Genomic DNA, 24517 nt, shown 5'->3' on the forward strand with positions numbered 1-24517 from the left:
AGGTAACCATACAATGGGCCCACATCCAGCAGCCGTCTCTCTAGGACCAGAGGGAGCAGCCTGAATGTGATCAGAGGCATTTGCCACAGATGCTGTCCCAGATTTAGTGCAGAGACAATGAGGAAAAAACACTCATGTTCAGTTTAACTAGCAAAGCAGAAGAAAATGGAATGCACATCCAACATGTTAACCTCTCCAGCTACCCCTAGTGTCTTGCTCCCCATCTTACTGATCTCAGGGTACTGACAGGATGTGAAACATGAAGCTCTAAGGGGCCACCAAAACAAAGGACAAACAGAAATATTTGGAAGACAACTTAAAATCTCTGGCTGAACAGATTAGTGAGATTCTTCTCCTAACCAAGACCAATCTGACGAGACTGAGAGAGGTATCTGATGCATGGACACCAACACAGAGAATCAAGGATAATGAAGAAACATGGGAAAACCAAGTATATTCCAAATAAAAGAACAAGATAAACCTGTAGAAACTGACCTGAGTGGAGATTTGTGATTTCCCTAATAGGAAATTCAAAATGGTCATGAAGATGTTTACTGAGATCAGGAGAGGAATGCAAGATCAAACTCAGAATTTCAGCAAAGGGATAAGAATAAAAAAAGTACCACAACAGAACTCATAGAAATGAAGACATCTATAACTGAACTAAAAATTCAGTAAAGGAGAGCAAAGACAGACTCAATCAAGCAGAAGAAAGTATCAGTAAATTCAAAGGCAGATCATTGGAAATCATATAATCTGAGAGGCAAAAAGAAAAAAAGAATGGAAAAGAGTGAGGATTATAGAAGAGACGGTGGGACACCATCAAGTGTAAAACATATGCATCATCACAAGAAGGAAAAAAGGAAAAGAAAAACTATTCTACAAAATAGCATCAGAAAACTTCCCAAGACAAGGGAAGAAAATAGAAATCCAGATCCAGGAAGCCCAAAGGAAATGAAATAAGATGAATCCAAAGAGACTCATCCCAAGACACATCATAATCAAATCATCAATAGTTAAAGGCAAAGAGTTTTGAAAACTCTAAGGGAAAGGAAAATTGTTATATACCAAGGAACCCCAGTAAGATTATCAGTGGATTTTTCCAGGCCAAAAGGGGATGAAAGTTGTTGAAGATAATCTATTCCCTGCTTAAGAGTACCCAAAGTGAGTAACAAGTTTGGGTTGCAACTACAGTAGAACTTCCAACCACCCTTGGAACTGTATAGATGGATTAGATGTTAATAATTGGCAAGGAGCAAATAACCCAAAAAGTGTGTGCACATGTGTTGGGGGTTGAAGTTGGAGTTTCACTGTCCTCCTCATAGTTTTCTCCAAGTAACTAGAGAGAATGCTAGTGAGCCTTAACTGATGCTCTTTCTAATATGTTTATTTAACTCAGTTAAACTCAAGCTCCTTTATTTTACATGACCACAAAATAGGTTTTCAAATGTTGACATAGAGGGGGGCGGAGCAAGATAGGGAACCAGAAGGATCATTCATCTAAGCTCTCCTAGAATAACTGGGTAAAAAGAGAAAACCCAGCCATACCTGGCACAGGGACCTTACCCGTTCAGGGAGCACAGCAAGGAGATGGGGATCTGGATACAGCATATGATCCAGAGCAGTGGAAATCTGATGAATTAGGCAAGTGAGTGCCACTGGCTGGGATCAGTTGGCCCCCCACAGAGGTCTGGGATGTCAGGAAGCCTTTCCAGAGTTTTCAGTTGTTGGGGGAAGCTGCATGTTGAATGGAAAGCTTGGAAGAGTGGATGGACTTGAACAGTATACAGCAACCAGGTTGGAATATATTTGCTATAAGATTGGTGACTGGTGAGGCAGCCATACTGACAAGGTCTCAGTGGACAAGGGGCTGCCATTGTGGGAAGGTCGTGAAAAGGTCTTAGCAGGGGCCTAAAACATGGCCATCTTAATTCTGCCTGCTGGGATCAGAAGTCACTTTTGGGACAGGCTCAGAGACTCTTGCATCCCACAAGAACTAGAGTCAGGGAGCACTGTGAGACCTGCCCCTGAAGGATTCTTGTGAGTTTTAAGATCCCAACCCATCAGGGTCTGAATGTCAAGGAAATAGTCAAGTGATCACCAAAGGCAAGTGAGTTTGGAATAAGAACCATAGAGGTTGCTGGCTGCGTCTCTGTCTTCTAACAAAAACCACAGTGCCACCTTGTGTGCTAGCAACATATTGCAATATAATGTCATCAAGAACAAAGACTTCTGTTTGAAACAAAGGAGGCAGTGAGAAGGAGGACAAGGAGGTGAACAAGAAGAAAGAATACATGAAGAGGAACCAACAGAAAAATTCAGGCAACATAAAAAACCAAAACAGAGGAACTCCCCCAAGGGACCATAAGGCAGTTATCACAGAAGACTCCACCTATAAAGAATTATTGGACTTGACAGAAAGGGAATTTAAAATATGGATGATAAAGGAATAATAAAAGGAATAAAAGGCATGGATGAGAAAATAGAAAGACAGAACCAAAAGTCAGACAAGAGATAAGTAGAATATAGAAAGGATATGGTGGAGCTAAACGAAATGAAGGAGACAATCAGGGAATATAAAGATGCAGTAGTAAGTATTAAAAATAGGTTAGACCATGGAGAAGAAAGAATCTCAGAGCTAGAGGATAAAGTTTTTGATTAACCCAGGTAGTTAAAGAGGCAGAAAAGAAGAGAGAGAACTGTGAGACTCCATGAAGTGTTCAAACATACCAATAATAGGGATTCCTGAGAGGAAGAAGAGTGTACCAAAGGAACATTGTGGGATGGAATGGAACAATGGAATGGAAGCCCTGCTGGAGACTATCATAAAGGAAAACTTTCCAAGTTTTACCAAAGACCCCAAAACACTCCTTTCAGATGGATATTGAACCCTGGGTCATCTAACTCAAACAGAACCTCTCCAAGACACATTGTAATGAACCTTTCCCAAGTCAAGATAAAAGAAAAAATTCTGTAAACAGCCAGGACTAAGTGCCAACTGAACTACAGAGGCAGAGCCTTTAGGATGACAGCTGACTTTTTAACTGAAACCTTCCAAGCCAGAAGAACATGGTCATCCATCTTCAACATTCTTTTTTCTTTTTTTAATTGTTGTGGATTCATTGAGGGTACAAAGAACCAGGTTACACTGTTTCCATTTGTCAGGTAAACACCTTCAACATTCTTAAACAAAACAATTTTCAGCCCAGAATTCTGTATCCTGCTAAACTAAGCTCCAAAATTGATGGAGAAATCAAATATTTTGTGGATATACAAGTACTGAGGAAATTTGCCACAACAAGACCAGCTCCAAAACACTTAGACCTATTCTCAAAACTGAACACCACAATGGACCACCAGCTAAGTAAACACCCAGAGCTAAAGGTCAAAACTCAGTTTTCGGGTGATGCTTGTAGCTCAAGCGGCTAATAAGCTGCCAGCCACATACACCAGAGCTGGCAGGTTCAAATCCAACCTGGGCCTGCCAAACAATGACAAGTACAACCAAAAAATAGCCAGGCATTGTAGTGAGCATCTGTAGTCCCAGCTACTTGGGAGGCTGAGGCAAAAGAATCGCTTAAGCCCAGGAGTTGGAGGTTGCTGTGAGCTGTGACATCATGGCACTCTATCCAGAATGATAGCTTAAGGCACAAAGAATAAAACTACACAACAGATTTTCACAAAATAAGATGAATAGAACTCCACCACACTTATCAATTCTCTCAATAAACATCAATGGACTGAATTCACCACTGAAGAGGCACAGACTGGCTAATTGGATAAAAAGCATAAGCCATCCATAAGCTATCTTTGGGAGACACACCTAGCCTTGAAGGACAAATCAAGACTCAGGGTTAAGGGATGGAAAACAGTATTTCAAGCAAATGAAAATCAGAAGAAAGGAGAGGTTGCAATTTTATTTTCAGATACAAGCATATTTAAAGCAAATAAAGTTAAGAAAAACAAAGATGGACACTTTATATTGGTCAAAGGAACAATACAACAAGAAGACATTTTGATTTTAAATATTTATGCACACAAATTAAATGCTCCCAGATTTATGAAACAGACTTTTATGGGTCTAAGCAATATGATATCCCATAAAACCATTATGGTCAAGGACTTTAACACCCCTCTGACAGAACTGGATAGATCCTCTAAACAGAAACTAAACAAAGACACAAAGGACTTAAACATGACCCTAGAAAAAATGAGATTAATAGACATATACAGAACACACCATTCCAAAGCTAAGGAATATACATTTTTCTCATCAGCCCATGGTATGTACTCCAAAATTGACGACATCCTAGGATACAAATCAAACTGCAGCAAAATTAAAAGAATAGAAATTACACACCACAAGGAAATGAAGGTGGACTTCAACTCTAACAAAAATGTTTGTCCCCACACAAAGACTTGGAAATTAAACAACCTTATGCTGAATGATAGTTGGGTTCAGGAAGAGATAAAAGAAGAAATTGTTAAATTCCTTGAACATAACAACAATGAAGACACATGTTACCAAAACCTGTGGGATACAGCAAAAGCAATCTTAAAAGGGATATTTATCTCATTAAATGCCTACATTTGAAAAACAGAAAGAGAGCAGATCAACAAACTCATGAAAAATTTTATGGAATTGATAAAAGAACAATCTAATCCAAATCCAGCAGAAAAAAGAAATAACCAAAGTTAAATCAGAGATTAATGAAATTGAAAACAAAAAAATCATTCAGAAAATGAACAAAACAAAAAGTTGGTTTTTTTGAAAAATAAATAAAAATGATAAACCTTTGGCCAGATTAATTAGAAACAGAAAAGTAAAATCTCTTATAACCTCAATCAGAAACAGTAAAGTGGAAATAACAACAGATGCCACAAAGATACAAGAGATCATCTCTGAGTACTACAAGAAATTTTATGCCCAGAAATTTGATAATGAGGAGGAAATGGATCAACACCTGGAATCACAACCTCTTCCTAGACTTAATCAAGAGGAAATAGATTTCTTGAATAGACCAATTTCAAGAATTGAGATCAAAGAAATAATTAAAAAAAAAAATCCCAAGAGAAAAAGAAAGCCCTCATCCAGATGGCTTCACACCAGAATTCTATCAAATTTTCAAAGAAGAGCTTATACCCATACTGCAGAAATTATTGCAAAAAATTGAGAAGGAAGGAATCTTCCCCAACATGTTCTACAAAGCAAACATCACCCTGATATCAAAACCAGGAAAAGAACCAACTGAAAAGGAGAATTTTGGACCAATTTCACTAATGAATATAGAAGCAAAAATTCTAGCCAAGAGATTACAGCTACGCATTAAAAAAATCAGTCATCATGATCAAGTAGTTTTCATCCCGGGGATGCAAGGCTGGTTTAACATACGCAAGTCCATAAATGTAATCCACCATATCAACAGAAGCAAAAACAAAGACCATATGATCCTCTCAATAGATACAGAAAAGGCATTCAATAAAATTCAGCATCCTGTTCTTTCATTTCTATGTCGCACTCGGTAGAGTGCTGTGGCATCACAGCTCACAGCAACCTCAAACTCCTGGGTTAAGCAATTCTCTTGCCTCAGCCTCCCAAGTAGCTGGGACTACAGGCACCTGCCACAGTGCCTGGCTAACAGCATCCTTTTCTAATTAGAACACTTACTATTTTAGGCATAGATGACACATTTCTTAATCTGATCGAAGCCATCTATGACAAACTCACAGCTAATATTATTCTGAATGGAGTAAAACTGAAAGCTTTTCCACTTAGAACTGGAATCAGACAAGGTTGTCCTCTATTGCCACTACTATTCAACATAGTGCTAGAAGTTCTAGCCAATCAGCAAGAGAAAGAAATAAAGAGCATCCAAATGAAAGCAGAGGAGATCAAACTCTCACTCTTTGCTGACAATAAGATCTTACACTTTAAGAATCCCAAAGACTCAACCACAAGACTCCTGGAAGTGATCAAAAAATACAGCAATGTCTCAGAATACAAAATCAGTGTCCACAAATCAGTAGCGTTTGCATATGCCAATAACAGCCAAGGTGAGAAGCTAACCAGGGCACAATTCCCTTCACACTAGCTCAAAAAAAAAAAAAAAAAAAAAAACTTTGGAATATGCATAACAAAAGAGGTGAAGGAACACTACAAAGAAAATTACAAAACTCTAAGAAAAGAAATAGAAAAGGTATTAACAAATGGAAGAATATATCATGCTCATGGCTGGGAAGAATCAACATTGAGAAAATGTCTATAGTACCCAAAGCAATTTACAGATTCAATGCAAGCCCCATTAAAATACCATCACCATACTTTCAAGAATTGGAAAAAATAATTCTTTGTTTTGTATGGAACCAGAAGAAACCACATATAGCCAAGGCAAGTCTTAGTAATAAAAACAAAGCCAGGGGTATCAGCTTACCTGACTTTTGGCTATACTACAAGGCCATGGTTATCGAAACAGCATGATACTGGCACAAAACCAGGAAATGAAACTAACATCTTATAGCCACCTGATCTTTGATAAACTAAACAGGAACATACACTGGGGGAAAGAATCCTTGATCAATAAATGGTGCTGAGAGAACTGGATAAACACATGTTAAAGACTGAAACTGGACCCACACCTCTCACCACTTACCAAAATTGATTCAAGATGAATAAAAGATTTAAATATTAGGCATAAAATAATAAAAATCCTCGAAGAAAGTGTGGGGAAAACTCTTGAAGATATCGACCTAGGGAAAGATTTTATGAAGAAAAGTTCAGTGGCAATTGCAATAACAAAAATAAACAAATAGAACTTAATTAAACTGAAAAGCTTCTGTATGGCTAAGGAAATGACAACCAAAGGAAACATACAACCTTCAGGATGGGAAAAGATATTTGCATATTATGAATTGGACAAAAACTTGATAACCAGGATCTATAGAGAACTCGAATTAATCAAGAAAAAAAGACTCAACAATCCCATATATCACTGGGCAAGAGAGATAAATAGAACCTTCTCTAAAGGAGACAGATGAATGACTAACAAACATATGAAAAAATGCTCATCATCCCTAATCATGAGAAATGCAAATGAAAACTACCCTGAAATCTCATAACCCCAGTGAGAATGGCCCACATGACAAACTCTCAAAGCTGCAGATGCTGGTGTAGATGTAGGGAGAAGGGAACACTTTTATATTGCTGGTGGGACTGCAAACTAATACAACCTTTTTGGAAGGAAGTATGGAAAATCCTCAAGGAACTCTAATTAGACTTCCCATGTGATCCTGCAGTCCCATTACTAGGCATTTACCTGGAAGAAAAAATCCTTTTATCATAAGGACATTTGTACTGGACTGTTTATCGCAGTTCAGTTTACAATCACAAAAATGTGGAAACAGCCTAAATGCCCACCAACCCATGAATGGATTAACAAACTCTGATAAATGTATACCATGGAATACTATTCAGGCACTAAAAACGATGGAGACGGTATGTCTTTTGTATTAACCTTGATGGAGATGGAACACATTATTCTTAGAAAAGCATCACAGGAATGGAGAAGCAAGAATCCAATGTACTCTATTCTAATATGAAGGCAGTAGATGAGCTAATACAAGGAGGTGTAGGGAAATGAACAAGTAGAGAGATGGGATGAGGGAGGGGGTGGGGGATCACGGTGTATGGCACACCTCTTCAGGGCAGGACACAATTATAAGAGGGACTTTATCTAACAAATGTAATCGGTGTAATCTAATTCTTTGTACCCTATTGTTTGTATGAATCCCAAACAATAAAAATAAACACTGGCATAAAAATGATTAGATCATTCAATTCACTTGCATGATGAAAACATCAAAATACAATAGAACCTCCATAGTTGACCTCCTACCTACACTGACCACTTCTTTAAGTTGACCTAATTTTCACAGACCAGACATGCACTCTGTGTATATATCAGTACAGTAGACTCCTTTACTTATGTTGACTACTTCCATATGACAACTTGTTACTGTCCCTTGGGTGTTTAACTTACAGAGGTTCTACTGTAGTTGCACAATTTTTCTCTTCCGTACTAATATGTATCATGTTAGGATACTATATGCTGCTTATGATCGTGTTTTTGAGTCAGGTAGAAAAACACAATCTATTAAATGAGTAACTTCTAAGTTCTACATTCATGATCCTGGCAGGGTGCGGTGGCTCACACCTGTAATCCTAATACTCTGGGAGGCTGAGGCAGGTGGATTGCTTGAGCTCAGGAGTTCAAGACCAGCCCGTGCAAGACTGAGATCCATCCCTACTGAAAATAGAACAACTAGCCCAGTATAGTGGCACTCGCCTGTAGTCCCTGCTACTCAGGAGGCTGAAGCAAGGGATTGCTCAAGACCAAGAGCTCGAGTTAAGCTATGATGCCATGACACTCTACCCAGGGTGGACTTTGTCTCAAGGAAAAAAATTATGGCTCAGCACCTGCAGCTCAGCAGCTAGTGCGCCAGTCACATACACCAGAGCTGGTGGGTTCAAATCCAGCTTGGGCCTGCCAAACAACAACGACAACTACAACAACAAAATAGCTGGGCATTGCGGTGGGTGCCTATAGTTCCAGCTACTTGGGAGGCTAAGGCAAGAGAATTGCTCAAGCCCAAGAATTTGAGGTTGCTGTAAGCTGTGATGCCACAGCACTCTACCGAGGGCAACACAGCAAGACTGTCTTAAAAAAAAGAAAAGAAAGAAAAAAATGTAAGAATAAATTCATGATCCTAGGTAGTTGGAAGGACTGCATAAGAAAAAACAGAATTGAAATATTTTTGTCTTGAGGTATTTCAGTTTCAACTACATAATAAAAAATTCCCACAATAACATCCATGTCAGAGGTCCATCCAGTCCTGGCCTCAACTCTTCTGTCTACTGTGGGATGACTACAGTTGTTAGGGAGGAAATCTCACCTTGATGGCTCTGATTCCCCTGTAGCGGTTCTCAACCTGTGGGTCGTGACTTCTTTTTAACAATGAAAACACATTGCGACATTAGGAAGGTCGAGAACCACTGCTACAGCAACACTCAAGGTAACTAATTCTGTTTTATGGAGACACCTTGACTCCAGACAATAGCATTTTAAATACATGGCCTATAATTATCACACTGGCCTCCCCGCTGCCTTTGTCCCAGCTCCATCTCCAGGTTTTCTCTTTTCCAGGTTAAGAGTCCCTAATTCCTTTACCTGTTTCTCATATAAATGTGTCTAACATAGCCCTAGAAGCAAACCTGGCACTCAGTGAATGATAATTTTGATAGTATTTTTTTTTTTTTGAGACAGAGTGTCACTGTGTCGCACTCAGTAGATTGCTGTGGCATCACAGCTCACAGCAACCTCAAACTCTTGGGCTTAAGTGATTCTCTTGCCTCCGCCTCCCAAGTAGCTGGGACTACAGGTGCCCACCACAACAGCCAGCTATTTTTTGTTGCAGTTGTCATTGCTGGTTAGCTGGCCCAGGCTGGGTTCAAACCTGCCAACTTGGGTGTATGTGGCTGATGCTGTAACCACTGTGCTATAGGTGCAGAGCCAGTGGCTAGTGCCAGGCATCCTCAAACTTTTTAAACAGAGGGCCAGTTCACTGTCCCTCAGACCATTAGAGGGCCAGACTATAGTTTAAAAAAAAAAAAACTATGAACAAATTCCTATGCACACTGCACGTATCTTATTTTGAAGTAAAAAAAAAAAAAAAAAAGGAACAAATACAATCGCACTGCCTCATGTGGCCCATGGGCCACAGTTTGAGGACCCCTGTATCTGTTCCCCTCTGATGAACAGTTTCCCAGATCATTAATGTTCAACTATTATTTATTAGTGACAATAATATTAAGAACTGACATTTATTGAAGGCTTACAATGTACCAAGCACTGTGCTAAGCATTTTCAGAAATTCTCATTTAACCCTTAAAACAAACTTTAGGCACTATAATGGTTATTCTTATGAGAATAGGAGGAAACCCAGATAGAGTTAAGAAACCAGATCCAGTTGACACAGCTGAGGGGTAGGGGGCAGCAATCCTCCACGTTTCCTCCCATTCCTTCATCTGCTTGCATTACATTATGTCTTATAACTTCCCCTTGCTTTTCATCTAAACTGTGATTATCTCCTTTCACTTTCCTCTTGTTAGTTTTACTGAGAAACTCAAAGCTACAGCCTTGAAGGTAAGTGTTTGGGAATCTTTTTATGCTATTTGTTCAGTTCATTAGAACCTAACCTTCTTTAGTGCTCATATAAAATTGCATATACGCTTTCATTTCTCTTTTAAGTATTTGCAGAATTTAAAATGTCTCAATTATTGAAACCCTTCCTTGTTTGGGTTTCATGCCATCACCTCTCCTGTTTTCCTCCTACCACTTTAAGCTTTCTTTGTTTCCTTTTCTTACAATTACAGCTGTTTTCTATAAGGGTTTGTCCTTATGTTTTGTTTTTTAATCTATACTTTCTCTAGTATAGAGAATTTCCCAACATGGAATTAAAGAAAATTGTGAATCAAGAATCAGGTGTAACTGGAGGCTGAGAAAAGACTTGGAAACGAAAGCACATTACCAAAATTTAAAACTCAAGCAAATTGCCGAAAAGCAGTATGGACATAGCTGAAAATCCACATCTGAAAGTCATTCTATAGGCTGTCTATAAGGAACTCTATTAGAATATAAACCTCAAATAAAAACAATTAGGAGATATTAATTCAGCAATATGAAAAATAGCTTTGAGGATTTTAATAGGAAGTTCAGGAAGAGAAAGAGAGGTCAGAAAAGGAAATAGAAGAAAATTTCCTTTTGCCAAAATGATTTAAACCATCAGACTAAAAAATACAACTAGATTTCAGTGAGAAATTTGTAAAGAAAACATTACAGGACACATCCTGATAAAATCTTGTTCTCGTAGGATAAAGAGAAAATATTAAATATTTCCAGACAGAAAGAATTAAAGAACAAGAATCTAGCTATCATGGGGTTTTTTGTTCACAAGTCTAAATTCTAGAATCCCCAATGCTAAAGGGATGTATCTCACTGAAAAAGAGAGCAGAGTTTAATACCTGAGAGGAACCTGCCTGCTATTCTTGGGCCCCACAAGGAAGACCAGAAGACTCCAAAAAGAAGGGTTGGGGTGCTACATTACTTTGAGTTCCTCGAGGGGTCTCAGGGCTGCTAGAAGTCACCTCTGGATTTCTTCACGTGGTTTCAAAGATGGCAACAAGGAGAAGCAGCTGTGGAGGACAATAAAGGAATAAGTCTCAGAGCAGCCAATCTGGGAGATTTTAAACTTTCTGAAAGGCCAATGAAGGTTTACATGCCAACAAGAAAGGAAGCAAATAGTAGAACCATGTGTATTTTAAAAGGAATTTCAGTTGACTAAAAAAAAAATAATAATTCTCAGAAACAGGATCCAAAAGAGCAAAAGCAGAAAGGCCTTCCTTTTAATTTTCAAATGAATATTATGGTTTTAATATCAACTTCTAGTTAAGCTAACTTCTGACCACAGAGCTCTTTAAAAAAATCCTTTCAAATATCTTACTAGAATTCAGTCAGGACAAACAGAGGTAGATTTCCCATTTAATTTTTCAGGAACTAAAACCGGCTTTTTTTCTAGTTGTGCATGCATATATGCTAATTTAGACATCCCAAAAGATCCCCATTTTGGCCGTTGTGATTTGGGGTCATCTCAAGATACATGGATCCATTTGCAATATGGAGCTCCACACATATTACGCAAAAATCCAAGGAAGGTTGCCTTTTCAGGGAAAGCTCAGTTTTTGACAAGCAGTTTCCCATAATTTTAGAAATTCCTTTTCAAAAATGACCAAGGCCAGAACAGTGTGTTGGGTGGAAGGGTGCTGCTATGTGAACGTCAGCCCTCAAAGAGTCACCAGTGAGTCGTGATTTTCTCTTTTATGTGACTCAGAATCTCTGATTGCCTTGGGGTGCTCAAGGTGCTCAAGATTGCAGAGTGCTCAAGGTGCCAGGTGGCCGACACCTATGTGCACTTTCTGACTGAGCTGAAAGTCCCTATAGGTGTTCTTGTGGGGAAGTGGTCTGGGACTGCTATACCTCATGGACCAAGGTCTTAACACCTCCATAAAGTCTCTAGAGCACTCAGTAGGGTTTGCAAGAAGCAGGTGTCTCTTAGAGGAAAGAGAACTCAACCACGTGCACCTTTGTGTTTGAAACTTAACAGGAATTGGTCACAAATGAAAATACAAGTCTAAATTTAAAACCATAGGAAACAACTGCAATTTTATTCTATTTCATTTTATTTTTTGAGATAGAGTCTCACTCCAAAGCCCTGGGTAAAGTGCCACGGTGTCATCATAGCTCACAGCAACCTCAAACACGTGGGCTCAGGCAGTCCTCTTGCCTCAGACTCCCCAGCTGTGACTACAGGTGCCCCCCACAATAACTGGCTAGTTTTTCTGTTTTTGGTAGAGACAGCGTCTCGCTCTTGCTCAGGCTGGTCTCAAACTCCTGGGCTCAAGCAATCCACCCACCTTGGCCTCCCAAAGTGCAACAGCTGCAATTCTAAAAGCATGCTACATAGTAGGTAATTTTAGGTCAAAAAAAAAAAGTGAAACCACAGTGCTGGACTGCCAATATTGTATCTAAATCTTCTGCCACAGGGCAGAAGCCAGGAAGATAGTTGTCTGCAGAGCTCTTTGCTGATTGTAACCCCAAGCTCTTACCAAGAAGCAGGGTCAGGAGCCCTTGCTCTTAAAAGAAAAAGGAAGGTTGAAAGACAACCCATACAAAATATAGACCTCCACCAAAAAGAAAGGGAGGTCAGGATTCAGGAGGATTCACTCTTTGCACCCAGGGAAATCTCTTGAGTCAGAGGAACAAAATAAATACTGCGTCCAAAACAGAACTCAGGGTGATTGCAGTGGGGTCACTCTGAATCCTGCCAGCTACAGCAGATATGTAGACCCAAAGAAAGAAATAGAGGCAAATTAATAGAAGTAGAGAGTTTGTTAGATCAAGTTTGAGGACTGCAACCCAAGAAACAGAGATTCCATTTGCCTGGAATATATATTCTGCAATTGCATTCTTCTGTCAGATTCTACTTGTATTTCAAGCAGTGTTTGCTTTATAAATGTAATTGATATGGAGTTAGGTGCATAACACTTTATGATCATTACATCTTTTAAAGCAAACTGAGTGTACCTTTTATCACTATGCCTTCTCTCACCCAAACCACACACTGCAATTGCGCAAAACATGCATATGAAGGAAATTGAGGAATTATGTCAATAGCTTGGCAACACTGGGTGTTTTGACTATTTGATATAAACCGAGGACTTGTAATCACTATATGATCCATAATCCATAATTTCCCAAGGGTAGATGAAGCCAGTTGTTTAAAACGATTAACACTAATATCAGGAGTATGCCATTGGGGGATATTCAGTCAAAGCTGCATGCTGACAGCAAATTGAACAATGTCACGTAAATTAAGTTTTAGGTCCCAAAGTTTGATTTCCATTTAAGAGAACAGGCACTTCCATTTAAGAGAACAGGCATCTCCATTTAAGAGAACATGCTAAAAGCTTTTGGCCTAAATATGTGTATACATATGCTTATAAATGTATATATTATGGTAATCATTTGCTGACTATATATGCACACACAAGGTCTGTCTGGAAAGTATCCAGCCATTGTTAATATAATGAGAATGGGCTCCGCGCCTGTAGCACAGTGAGTAAAGCCCCAGCCACATACGCCGAGGCTGGCGGGTTCAAACCCAGCCTGGCCCAACTAAACAACAATGACAACTGCAACAAAAAATAGCCAGGCATTGTGGCAGGCACTGTAGCCCCAGCTGCTTGGGAGGCTGAGGCAAGAGAATCGCTTAAGCCTAAGAGTTGGAGGTTGCTGTGAGCTATGACAACACAGCACTCTACTGAGGGCGACATGGTGAGACTCTGCTCAAAAAAATAAATAAATAAAAATATATATAAATGAGAATGAGTCATGTGACATCATTGTAACTTGGCAGCCAAGGAGAGTGGACTGGAACACATATGTGTGCACAATGACGACTTCACTGCACTAGTTGGTGGGGCACTAGACGCCAATGAGTGGGCACGTGTACTGTGTGGCTGTGGTATTTAAAATGAGTTGAGCAAAGAATCAGTGTTAAATTTTGTGTTAAGTTTGAACACTCCTCCACAGAAACTTTTCATTCGGATGATGCAGAAGGCTTCTGGGGACGATGAAATGAGTGCAGCACAAATAAAAGTGTGGCATAAACGCTTCCGTGATGGTGGAGAATCTGTTGAAAGTGATCCACCTTCTGGAAGGCCTGCAACAAGCAGAGCACCTGCAGGTGCTGAACACGTATGGGTTCAGTTAGAGATGCTGGGAGAACTGCAACGTCCCAAGCTGCCCAATTTGAAGGGGACTGAGGTGTCATTGGCCTATGTACAATGTTTCTTGTATCTTGTACCTTTTCCAATAAATGTCCCTATTTTTCATGGCTGGAAACTTTCCAGACAAACCTCGTGTATGTCATGAAATGATTACCATAATAAAAATAATCAGCACACTTATCACAGACAAAAGTTGTCTTGTGCCTTTTGTGGTCTCACTCACAGCTCTCCAGTCCCCTCTAACCAGGCAACCGCTGATCTACTTTCTGTTCCTATAGATAAGTTTGCCCTTCCTAAAATTTTTCATAAGTGAAACATACTTAGGTTTCTGTATGTTTTCTGTCTCACAGTAAAAGCAAACATCAGAAATGTTATTATTCATCATAGTATACGTTAAACAGATTCTTCTTCATAGGTCAAAAGGTTACACAACAATCCTCTTATCTTAAAGTGGTTATATCTTCAAAGCATCTCTGCTCAAGACTAAATTAATAGTCACTATTTAAGTGTATTACTAAGTGTACTTGGTGTACTGGATCTGTGACTGGCACCATGGTCCTTGGACCATCCATTCCTAACTTTATCTGGGATAGAAGGCCTTGTACACGAATAAACAATTCCAGATGGCAGTACATGGACTTATCTGGCCCTGCCAGGGCCCGTGCAGCAGCACCCTGTATGTGATGGTCCTTTAGGATAACCATGACCGCTGTCATTAGAATGTCTATTGGTTCTTTTGGGAGGTTTTATTTCTCTACCCAATCTCCACTTGGACTTCAAAAGCTTACAGAAAAATGAAATGGAATTAAAAATAAAATTAAGAGATATAAACTTTATCCCTCTACATAAGCTCCATCAAGTTCAAGACATTTTTTGTTAAGTAATGATACCTACTGTTCAGTCCATCTTTAAGGAACTGGGGGTCATAGGAATTTAACCATGTCAACACAATCTTTTTGGCTTGGTGCCTGTGGCTCAAACGGCTAAGGTGCCAGCCACATACACCTGAGCTGGCAGGTTCAAATCCAGCCCAAGCCCGCCAAATGACAATAATGGCTGCAACCAAAAATAGCTGGGTGTTGTGGCAGGTGCCTGTGGTCCCAGCTACTTGGGAGGCTGAGGCGGGAGAATCGCTTGAGCCCAGGAGTGGGAGGTTGCTGTGAGCTGTGATGCCACCGCACTCTACCCAGGGGGACAGCTTGAGGCTCTGTCTCATAAAATAAATAAATAAATTAATTAATTAAAATAAAAAACATCATCTTTTTTATATTATTAACTGAACAAAAAAATCACTTTAAAGATTTTTTTAAGATTAGAAAATTTGGGTGGCGCCTGTGGCTCAAGGAGTAGGGTGCCAGGTCCCATATGCCGGAGGTGGCAGGTTAAACCCAGCCCCGGCCAAAAAAAAAACTACAAAAAAAAAAAGATTAGAAAATTTTTCAAAAATCTTCAGGAGTCCAATCAGCCCTAATGATCTCCTATCAAAACTCTCACAAAATTGCCCTGGTTTGGTAGGAGGAATGAATAGAAATATAGTGGTAGAGAAGAACTTTCTCTCTGGTAAAGCTTTCCTGGACATTTTTCTGCTAAAGCTTTGGCTAACTTTCTCCAAAAAGTCTCAGAATAAGCAGATGCTATGGTTCTTTGGCCCTCCAAAACGTCAACAAGAAAAATATATTGAGTGGTTCAGAAAACTATTGCCACAACCCTTGCTCTTGACTATCCTACTTTGTTCTAACTGGACCACTTTCTTCCACCTACTGGCAGCCATCGCTGTGATTGTGCTTTATCTGCAGGATCATATTGGTAAAGTTATGTTTCATCTCCTATTACAATTCTGCTTTGTTTTGTTTTGTTTTTAGACAGCCTAACTCTGTAGCCCTGGGTAGCATGCAATGGCATCATCATAGCTCACAGAACCTCAATCTCGTGGGCTCAAGTGATCCTCTTGCCTCAGCCTTGCCAGTAGTGGGGACTCCAGGTGCCCATTACGAAGCCTGGCTAGTTTTTCTATTTTTAGTAGAAATGGGGTCTTACTCTTGCTCAGGCTGGTCTCAAACTCCTGAGCACAAGCAATTCACCCATCTCAGCCTCTCAGAGTGCTAGGATTGCAGGTGTGAGCCACCATGCCCAGCTCTTGTTACAATTCTTTGAAGAAATGCTTCAGGATCTCAATTCTACTTGGTTAAAATTTCCATTGAAAGTTCTGCTCTTGTCTGTGGCTGATCTGGACAAAATTGTTTTGGTATTCATTGAGTGGAAAGTTTACTCAACTTCAATTTTTACATCAGAATAAATCGTGTAAACTGAATAAATATGTGTATAATATTGACAATTGTTTCAGCTGCTAATAATTAGTTTGTTTCAATTAGGGCACAAGAAGATGAATGTTTTTCCTTGCAAATTGATGTGGAGAGTCTGCCACTACAGGCTTCATCTTTAATATCATCTCATCCCTTCTTAAAATGGATTATACAATTTGTAAACTGCTGATTTATTTGAGGTATTGATCCCATAAAGCATCAATTATTTCACCATTTTTCCACCAAAGCAATATACACCGAATGTGTATCCTTGCTTCAATTTTAGCAGAATTCATGTTGCTCCTATAGCAGACCTTTTCAAATTAATACCTTATCCTTCTCAGTACTTCAAACTAGATCTTGTTCAGAAATGTTATAAACAATAATTTAGTATGAGTTTCTTTTGGTGCAAAAATTTTGTTAAATCCATGCATAATTTTCTCATAATATACATTTTCCATGAACTTTTGAAAACACCTCATATTTGTAACAGTTTTTCTTTTTTTAATCCTTGTCTGCTGTTTTCAATAACTGGGTCATCTGTGATCTACTTCTATTGATTTAGTTTTCTCTTGATCATGAATCACATGTTTTTTGATTCTTAACAATTCTCATAATGGTTGAGTATAAAAGGATAGTATATAATCAAGCCTAACGTGTTTCGCTTTGCTAATCACTACTAGTGATCAGCTTTTCACTCAAACTGCAGGCAGAGGAAAAGGCCTACCACAAGTAGTTCCCTTAGAATTAAATTGAGCTTGAATAGGACCATAGGTTTAATTAGATTGAGTCCACCTGTAATTAACTCAACCCCCCAACCTTCTTCACCCCCACTGATTTTTAAATCTTATCAATATTTGATGTGGGTAGGAGTTAAGCTTCAGTTTAACATTTCTAGATTAAAATTTTAGATTAAAACCCCCAAACCCAACCATTATGTAACAGGTGGTATTATACAATTTGTCTCTGCTTTCCTTTCCCTTTTTGGTGTCACTTTTTTAGCAAAATTCTAGAGGAGGATGAGAACCGTTGTGCAAAGAAATTTGTTTCTACTACAGGGGGTCTTCTAGATTTCAGTCTATCCTGCCAGCCCTGTCACTTAAGTTCCATTCAATTTATGCTTCTTCTGCAAAACCTCTGTCAATGGCAGGCCTTCTCTTCTATTGTTCTATAACTCAGACTAGCCTTCTGCCCCAGGCATGGAAATAGACTCTCTGCTCACCTAGGAAAAGTTCATTTCTCTCTGGAACTCAGTCTTTCAAGGGTTTCCTGTAAGAAACAATACACCATAAAAAGAATAATTTTGATTTTGTACATGGTTTTCTTATTGTTTTCATGGAATGAAAGGGTTTTCATATGCTTTTACATTGTGATCAAGAAAAGGAGGTCTCAAAAGTCAAAATACTCTTTTTTTGTTGTTGTTGAAACAAAGTCTCACTTTGTCACCTTCTGTAGAGTGCTGTGCGGTCATAGTTCACATAGCCTCAAGCGACTCTTGGGCTCAAGCGATTCTCTTGCCTCAGCCTCCCTAGTAGCTGGAACTACAGGCACCCTCCACAATGCCTGGATGTTTTGTTGTTGTTGTTTGTTTAGCAGACCCAGGCTGAGTTTGAATCCACTAACCCTGCTGAATGTGGCTGGTGCCCTAACCACTAAGTCTCAGACCCCGAGCCAATATATCCTTTTTATTTTTTCTTTTTTGAGACAGAGTCTCAAAATGTCATCCTGGGTAGAGTGCCGTGGCATCGCAGCTCACAGCAACCTCAAACTCTTGGGCTCAAGTGATTCTGTTGCCTCAGCCTCCCAAGTACCTGGGGCTACAGGCACCTGCCACAATGCCCAGCTATTTTTGTTTTGCAGTTGTCATTGTTGTTTTAGCTGGCCCAGGCCAGGTTTGAACCCACCAGCCTAGGTGTATGTGGTTGGGGCCTTACCCACTGAGCTATGGATGCCGCCCGAACCAATATATATATACGTGTGTGTATATATGTATATTTATATATTTTTTATATATGTATATATATATATTTTTTTAAGGACACATTAAAATTTGCTTTAATACTTCTTTGGGGGGAAAAAATATCACACTTTCAGTGAATGAACAAAAAACATTTTTACAGTAGCAGTAGGCTGTTATTCATAGGGAAGAGGTTCCAGTAGCTCAGGGAGGCACCTTGCCATTGAATGTGACAAAGCATTGATTGACTTTTGAATTCATGGGAAATAGGTTCCAGCACCTTGTATCACTGTTACATGGTGTCTATTGGTTATCCTGTGTGCTATGATGTATACCTATTGTGCCATGAGCTCATGGGGAATAAATAGGTTTCAGCACCTAAAAACATGGGTCCACTGGTACTCCTGTGTGCCATGCTATGTGCTTATTATGCTATGAATTCATAGGGAATTCCAGGAGCTCAGGCTCCTTTCCGTTGGTTCTCACAAAGTGGGCTTCTCTGGGTGGCGCAGGCTGCGCTTCAGTTGAACCCAGGTACCTTTCTCTTTGGCTTCCTTCTTTTTCTGACCATTTTCCTTCACACATTTCAGGAAGCTATCTCTGCTCTTAGAGTGCTCAATACAAACATTAATCCCCTTGGCAAGAATCTTGCCCTTAACTTGTTTGTTTACAACAATGTCAACAGCGTGCTGGGTAACACTGTAGACTCTTCCAGGTTTGCCAGGGTAACGTTTGTGTGCCATATCCTTTATGAACAGTACCCATTCCCTTGGTATCTACAATATCACCTTTCTCGTAGATTCGCATATATATGGCCAAAGGAACAACTCCATGTTTTCTAAAAGGCCTAGAGAACACGTATCGGGTGCCTCTCCTCTTTCCCTTTGTGTTTGTCACTTTGGTGAATTACTGGAAGATGGCGTCTCCAGCGGAAAGGAAGGCCCCATATATTCTTGATAATCATACTCCAGTTGTCTGGCAGTCTAAGGTTGAAAGGCAAAGATAAGACACTGGTCTGGGCTCAACAGGAGATAAGATCTTGGGCAAGACACCAATCCAGAATTTCTAAAAACATAAACATGAGACTAATCAAGAGCTAAATGGTAAGGGAAGAAGGAATATTCCTACAGAGAAGAAAGAGGGAAGAAAACAGATACAAAATCAGGGTTTTAGTTCTCGACAACTTCATATTCTTTTTCCTTTCTTCTATAACAGCTAATTCATGATAGATGTATCTTTTTGCACCTGTAGTAATCACATATTTCTGAAAGACTTGCTTGCTAAAAATATGAAAGTAATATGGTTAATTTTATAAAATAAAATGTAATCAATTTAGGAAATTCTATTTTTATTTTTAATACTTCTTTGGTTCCAAATAGCTACCCAGTCAACTAACTCTACATAAAGGCACTGAGCTACTATTGACCCTTGAAAAACACAGGACCCAAACTACACAAGTCCACTTACACATAGATTTTCTTCAATAAATCTATTAGAAAAACTTTTAAGATTTTCTACAATTTGAAAAATCTTGCAGACAAACGGTGTAGCCTAGAAATACCAAAACAATAATAAAAAGTTAGATATGTTATGAACGCGTTAAATATATGTAGCTACTAGTCTACTTTATCATTTCCTACCATAAAAATATACACAAATCTATTATAAAAAGTTAAAATTTACTAAAACTTACATATTTACAGATCCTTTCTGAAATATGTAAACAAATATATAAAGGCTACCGATTTATGAATGCTGATTTTGTAACCTGAGACGCTGCTGTATTCCTTGATCACTTCTAAGAGTTTTGTAGTAGAATCTCTGGTGTTTTCCAGATATACAATCATATCATCTGCGAAGAGCGACAGTTTGATCTCTTCTGACCCTATATAGATACCCTTGTTCGCCTTTTCTTCCCTAATTGCGGGGCTAAAACTTCCATCACAATGTTAAAGAGCAATGGAGACAATGGGCAGGTTCCTGATCTGAGTGGAAATGATTTCAATTTAACTCCATTCAATATGATATTGGCTGTGGGTTTGCTGTAGATGGCCTCTATCAGTTTAAGAAATGTCCCTTCTATACCAGTTTTCTTAAGTGTTCTGATCATGAAGGGATGCTGGATATTATCAAAAGCTTTTTCTGCATCGATTGAGAGAATCATATGGTCTTTGTTTTTTAATTTGTTTATGTGCTGAATTATACTTATAGATTTACGGATATTGAACCAGCCTTGAGACCCTGGGATAAAACTGACTTGGTCATGATGTATAATTTGTTTGATGTGTTGCTGGATTCTGTTTGTTAGGATCTTGTTGAATATTTTTGCATCTATATTCATTAGTGATATTGGTCTATAATTTTCTTTTCTTGTTGGGTCTTTTCCTGGTTTGGGGATCAGGGTGATGTTTGCTTCATAGAACGTGTTAGGTAGTCTTCCTTCTTTTTCTAACTTTTGGAACAGGTTGAGTAATATAGGTACTAATTCCTCTTTAAAGGTTTGGTATGTGAAACTTAGTAAATGTGGAATGTAAATGTCTTAGCACAATAACTAAGAAAATGCCAGGAAGGCTATGTTAGAAAGAGCTTTGGCTTTAAAGAATGTCAAGATAGGGCGGTGCCTGTGGCTCAAAGGAGTAAGGTGCCAGCCCCATATACCAGAGGTGGTGGGTTCAAACCCAGCCCTGGCCAAAAAAAAACTGCAAAAAAAAAAAAAAAAGAATGTCAAGATAACAGAAGAAGCAGTTTCTGCCAACTAAGAGGCAACAGACAAGTTCCCAGGCACTGTTAAAATTATCGAGGAAAGGATATCTGCCTGAATATGTTTCTAATGAAGAGGAAAGTGCTTATTCAAGGGTGGGGGGGCATATAATGGACACTTATTGGTAAGGAAGAGAAGTATGCATGCATGTAGGATTTAAGGCAGGAAAAGATAGCTAACTCTACTGTTTTATACGAATGCAGTTTATGAACAGTTTATATTCATAGCTGCCCCTATCTATAAAGCTGCTAACAACCCCTGAGCCTTGAAAGGAAAAGATAAACACCAGCTGCCAGTCTTTTGGTTGTACAGAAAGAAGGGCTGGACAATAAGAACCCTTTTTCTGGAGCGATTCCCGGTTTGTCCCTGAAGTCAGGAAGCATCTTTCCAGTAAGGGACAATCTTTTAAAGTCCCTTTAATATTGGGCAATGCTGTGGCCACCCAGAGCTCCATGAGTTCAACATGGAAGGCAAAGAAGTGTCTACTCACCGTTTCTAACTCAGCCTTTACTTCAGGACGTCATGGTGACCTTAAGGCTCATTACACAGGGCACTCTATGGAGAGGACTGTCAAAGCTAAGGAACAGAACCCCAACAGAGAGAACATCATGAAAGGAAGGATCACACTATGGAAGATGCCATCATTGTTACAGAAAAAGCTATGAAATCTATCAAGCCTGAAACAAAAAATATTCCTTCTGGAGAAAACTGTGTGCCAACCCTGTGCGTGACTCCAAAGACGTTGTGGATGTGGCAGAAAACAAAGGTGGGAGATGGAAGGGTTTCGATGTATGGATGCTGGCAAAACTCAAGAGCTAACAGACAGCATACCTGAGGAATTAACACAAGGTGACCAAATGCAGATGAGTACTTCCCACTCAGTGCCAGACGATGAGGAAGAAGAGGTAGAGGAAGCAAGCATTAGACAGGTGTGACTTCTTTTATGACATGGATCCTTCTACTATAGGGGCACTAAAACTAAAGCACATGGTGAGAGAAGGAAGAAGGTGGTACCATAGAAACTATCTTACAGCAATAAAAAAGCAAAAAAAAAAAAAGTCAGACAGAAATTATGATGTATTTCCATTGCCCACCTCTCCTGCCTCCCCTCCCACTCCCTTCACCTCTGCCCCCCCAAGATGGTAAGGCCAACCCCTCCTCTTTCTCTCCTCAGTCCTCTCAACTGGAGATGACAAGGATGAAAAACTTTATAATGATTCAATTCCACTTAATAAATATATTTTTTCTTCTTTATGATTTTCTTAGTAACATTTTCTTTTCTCTAGCTTACTTTAAGAATATAGTAATTTTACATGCATGCAAAATATGTGTTAATCAACTACTTATCAGTGAGGCTTCCTGTCAACGGTAGGCTATTAGTAGTTAGGGAGAACTCAAAAGGTATATATAGATTTTCCACTTCATGGGGCGTCAGTGTCCCTAATCCCTGCATAGTTCAAGGATCAGTTGTATTCAGTATTAAACAAGTGTATGTGGGAAATAATGAGCAGGATTGTTTAGGGAATTAGTCCAGAGGCTCAGTTGCCTATAAATGAGCTATATGACATGAGAAATTCTTTCCTTGGGAAAAGCTAAATCCAAGCTTACTTCCCTCAGGTCTCACGGGCAGTGCCCCCAGCTTTCCCAGCACTACACAAAATAGCCAAATCTAAGGTCAAACTGCCTGGCTTCTAGGCCCAAATATTTATTCATATCACCATTCCCACACACTCCCCCAAATACACACATTACAAGACCACTTTTATTCTTGTAACCGGGATGGGGGCTTCTACTGGTGAATTCCTGTGTTTTATCAGGCTCAATTCCACCTGAACATGCCTTTCTGCACCTGCTCTTTCATACTCAGGAGTTCCAGTCTTGACTAAGTGACACTTGCTGGTGTTACCTCAGTTCACTAAATCACTGTGTGATCTTGGTCAAAATCATTTTCACTCCTTCTGAGCCTCAGTTTCCCACCTACAAAACAGACTAGACAACCTAAAAATCTATTATATCTTATGTATTATATATATGTCACAGATACATATAATTGTATATTATTAATATAATATATTAATGTAATGATATGCTGATTATATTATGTATTATAATATATAATGCTATTAGATTATTTTATATAACCATAAGTATACAGAGTGGCCATAAAATTCATGTGCAATTTAAATAGTTGTGAACTTATGGTCACCCTGTATAATGTTAATTGCTACCTTTTTTTTTAAGCTCCCACCACAGGACAGACTTCCTCCTCTCTATGCCCCGCCGACTTCTGCCTAAGCAGGCTAGCTCACTCCTCGTGCCTATCTCGCCTTGGTTGTCAGCTCCTCTAGGAAGTCTTCTCCAGCTTTCCCTAGGTTGGGCCAGATGCTCCTGCTGCCCTCATAATTTCCTGTATCATGTTATCCTTATCGTATTATATTGGAATTGCCTGATTAATTCTTGATCCCTCCAGAAAAGAGTATAAACTCCATGATAGGAGGGTGATCAATTGTTTTGTTGTTCTTTATATTGCCAGTACCCAGAATAGTGCCAGTAGGCACTCGATAAATTTATTTGTTGAATAAATAGCTAATTAACGCTAGGTACATTATATACACAATAGGAAAAAAACGAGCATCTTACTACAATGACTAATGTTTAAATCGGTTGGCTCACACTTCCTCTCTTAAACGACATAAAAAGCAGCAAAAAAACTCAAGTGAAACTGACTCTGCTAGAGGCAAGCTGTTTATACACAGATAAGACTCTGGGGAAAGATGGCTCAACACCACCTATGGATCTTGCTCCTTTGCCTGCAAACCTGTGAGTTCTGACCCTTGCTAATCCCTTCTTCGTTATCCATACAGTTTTAGAAATTTCCCTTAAGGTAGACATTGATGTATCCCTTTGATCTGTTTTGAATAGAACACCTTGGGTCTCAGTGGATACTGTGCTCAAAAGAGATGCATCTGGCTAGAGAAAGACTTATGGTCCAAATCCAAGTATTTTTCAGCTTTAAAGTTTCTATTTCTGAATTTTATCTGGGCTCAGTCTCCACAAGTCTGAGATAAATCCATCTCAGAAGAGTCAGCACGTGG

The 24517-nt window shown here is 39.2% G+C and overlaps 1 protein-coding gene across 2 annotated transcripts in view; it reads left to right on the plus strand.

Annotated features, from left to right (window-relative positions):
• The first annotated feature begins 24170 nt into the window (after window positions 1–24170).
• CD84 (CD84 molecule) overlaps window positions 24171–24517 on the plus strand; it is a 45630-nt gene continuing 45283 nt past the window's right edge. Inside the window, exon 1 of one of the 2 annotated variants that reach the window (XM_053607814.1) lies at window positions 24171–24242. In XM_053607814.1, coding sequence (XP_053463789.1) covers window positions 24197–24242 — 46 coding nt within the window. In that variant the 5' untranslated portion in view covers window positions 24171–24196. The remainder of the gene's footprint in view (window positions 24243–24517) is intronic. The other variant, XM_053607815.1, reaches the window with a different exon arrangement.

Source organism: Nycticebus coucang, chromosome 10, assembly GCF_027406575.1.
Source record: "Nycticebus coucang isolate mNycCou1 chromosome 10, mNycCou1.pri, whole genome shotgun sequence".
In the NCBI taxonomy this organism is placed as follows: domain Eukaryota; kingdom Metazoa; phylum Chordata; class Mammalia; order Primates; family Lorisidae; genus Nycticebus; species Nycticebus coucang.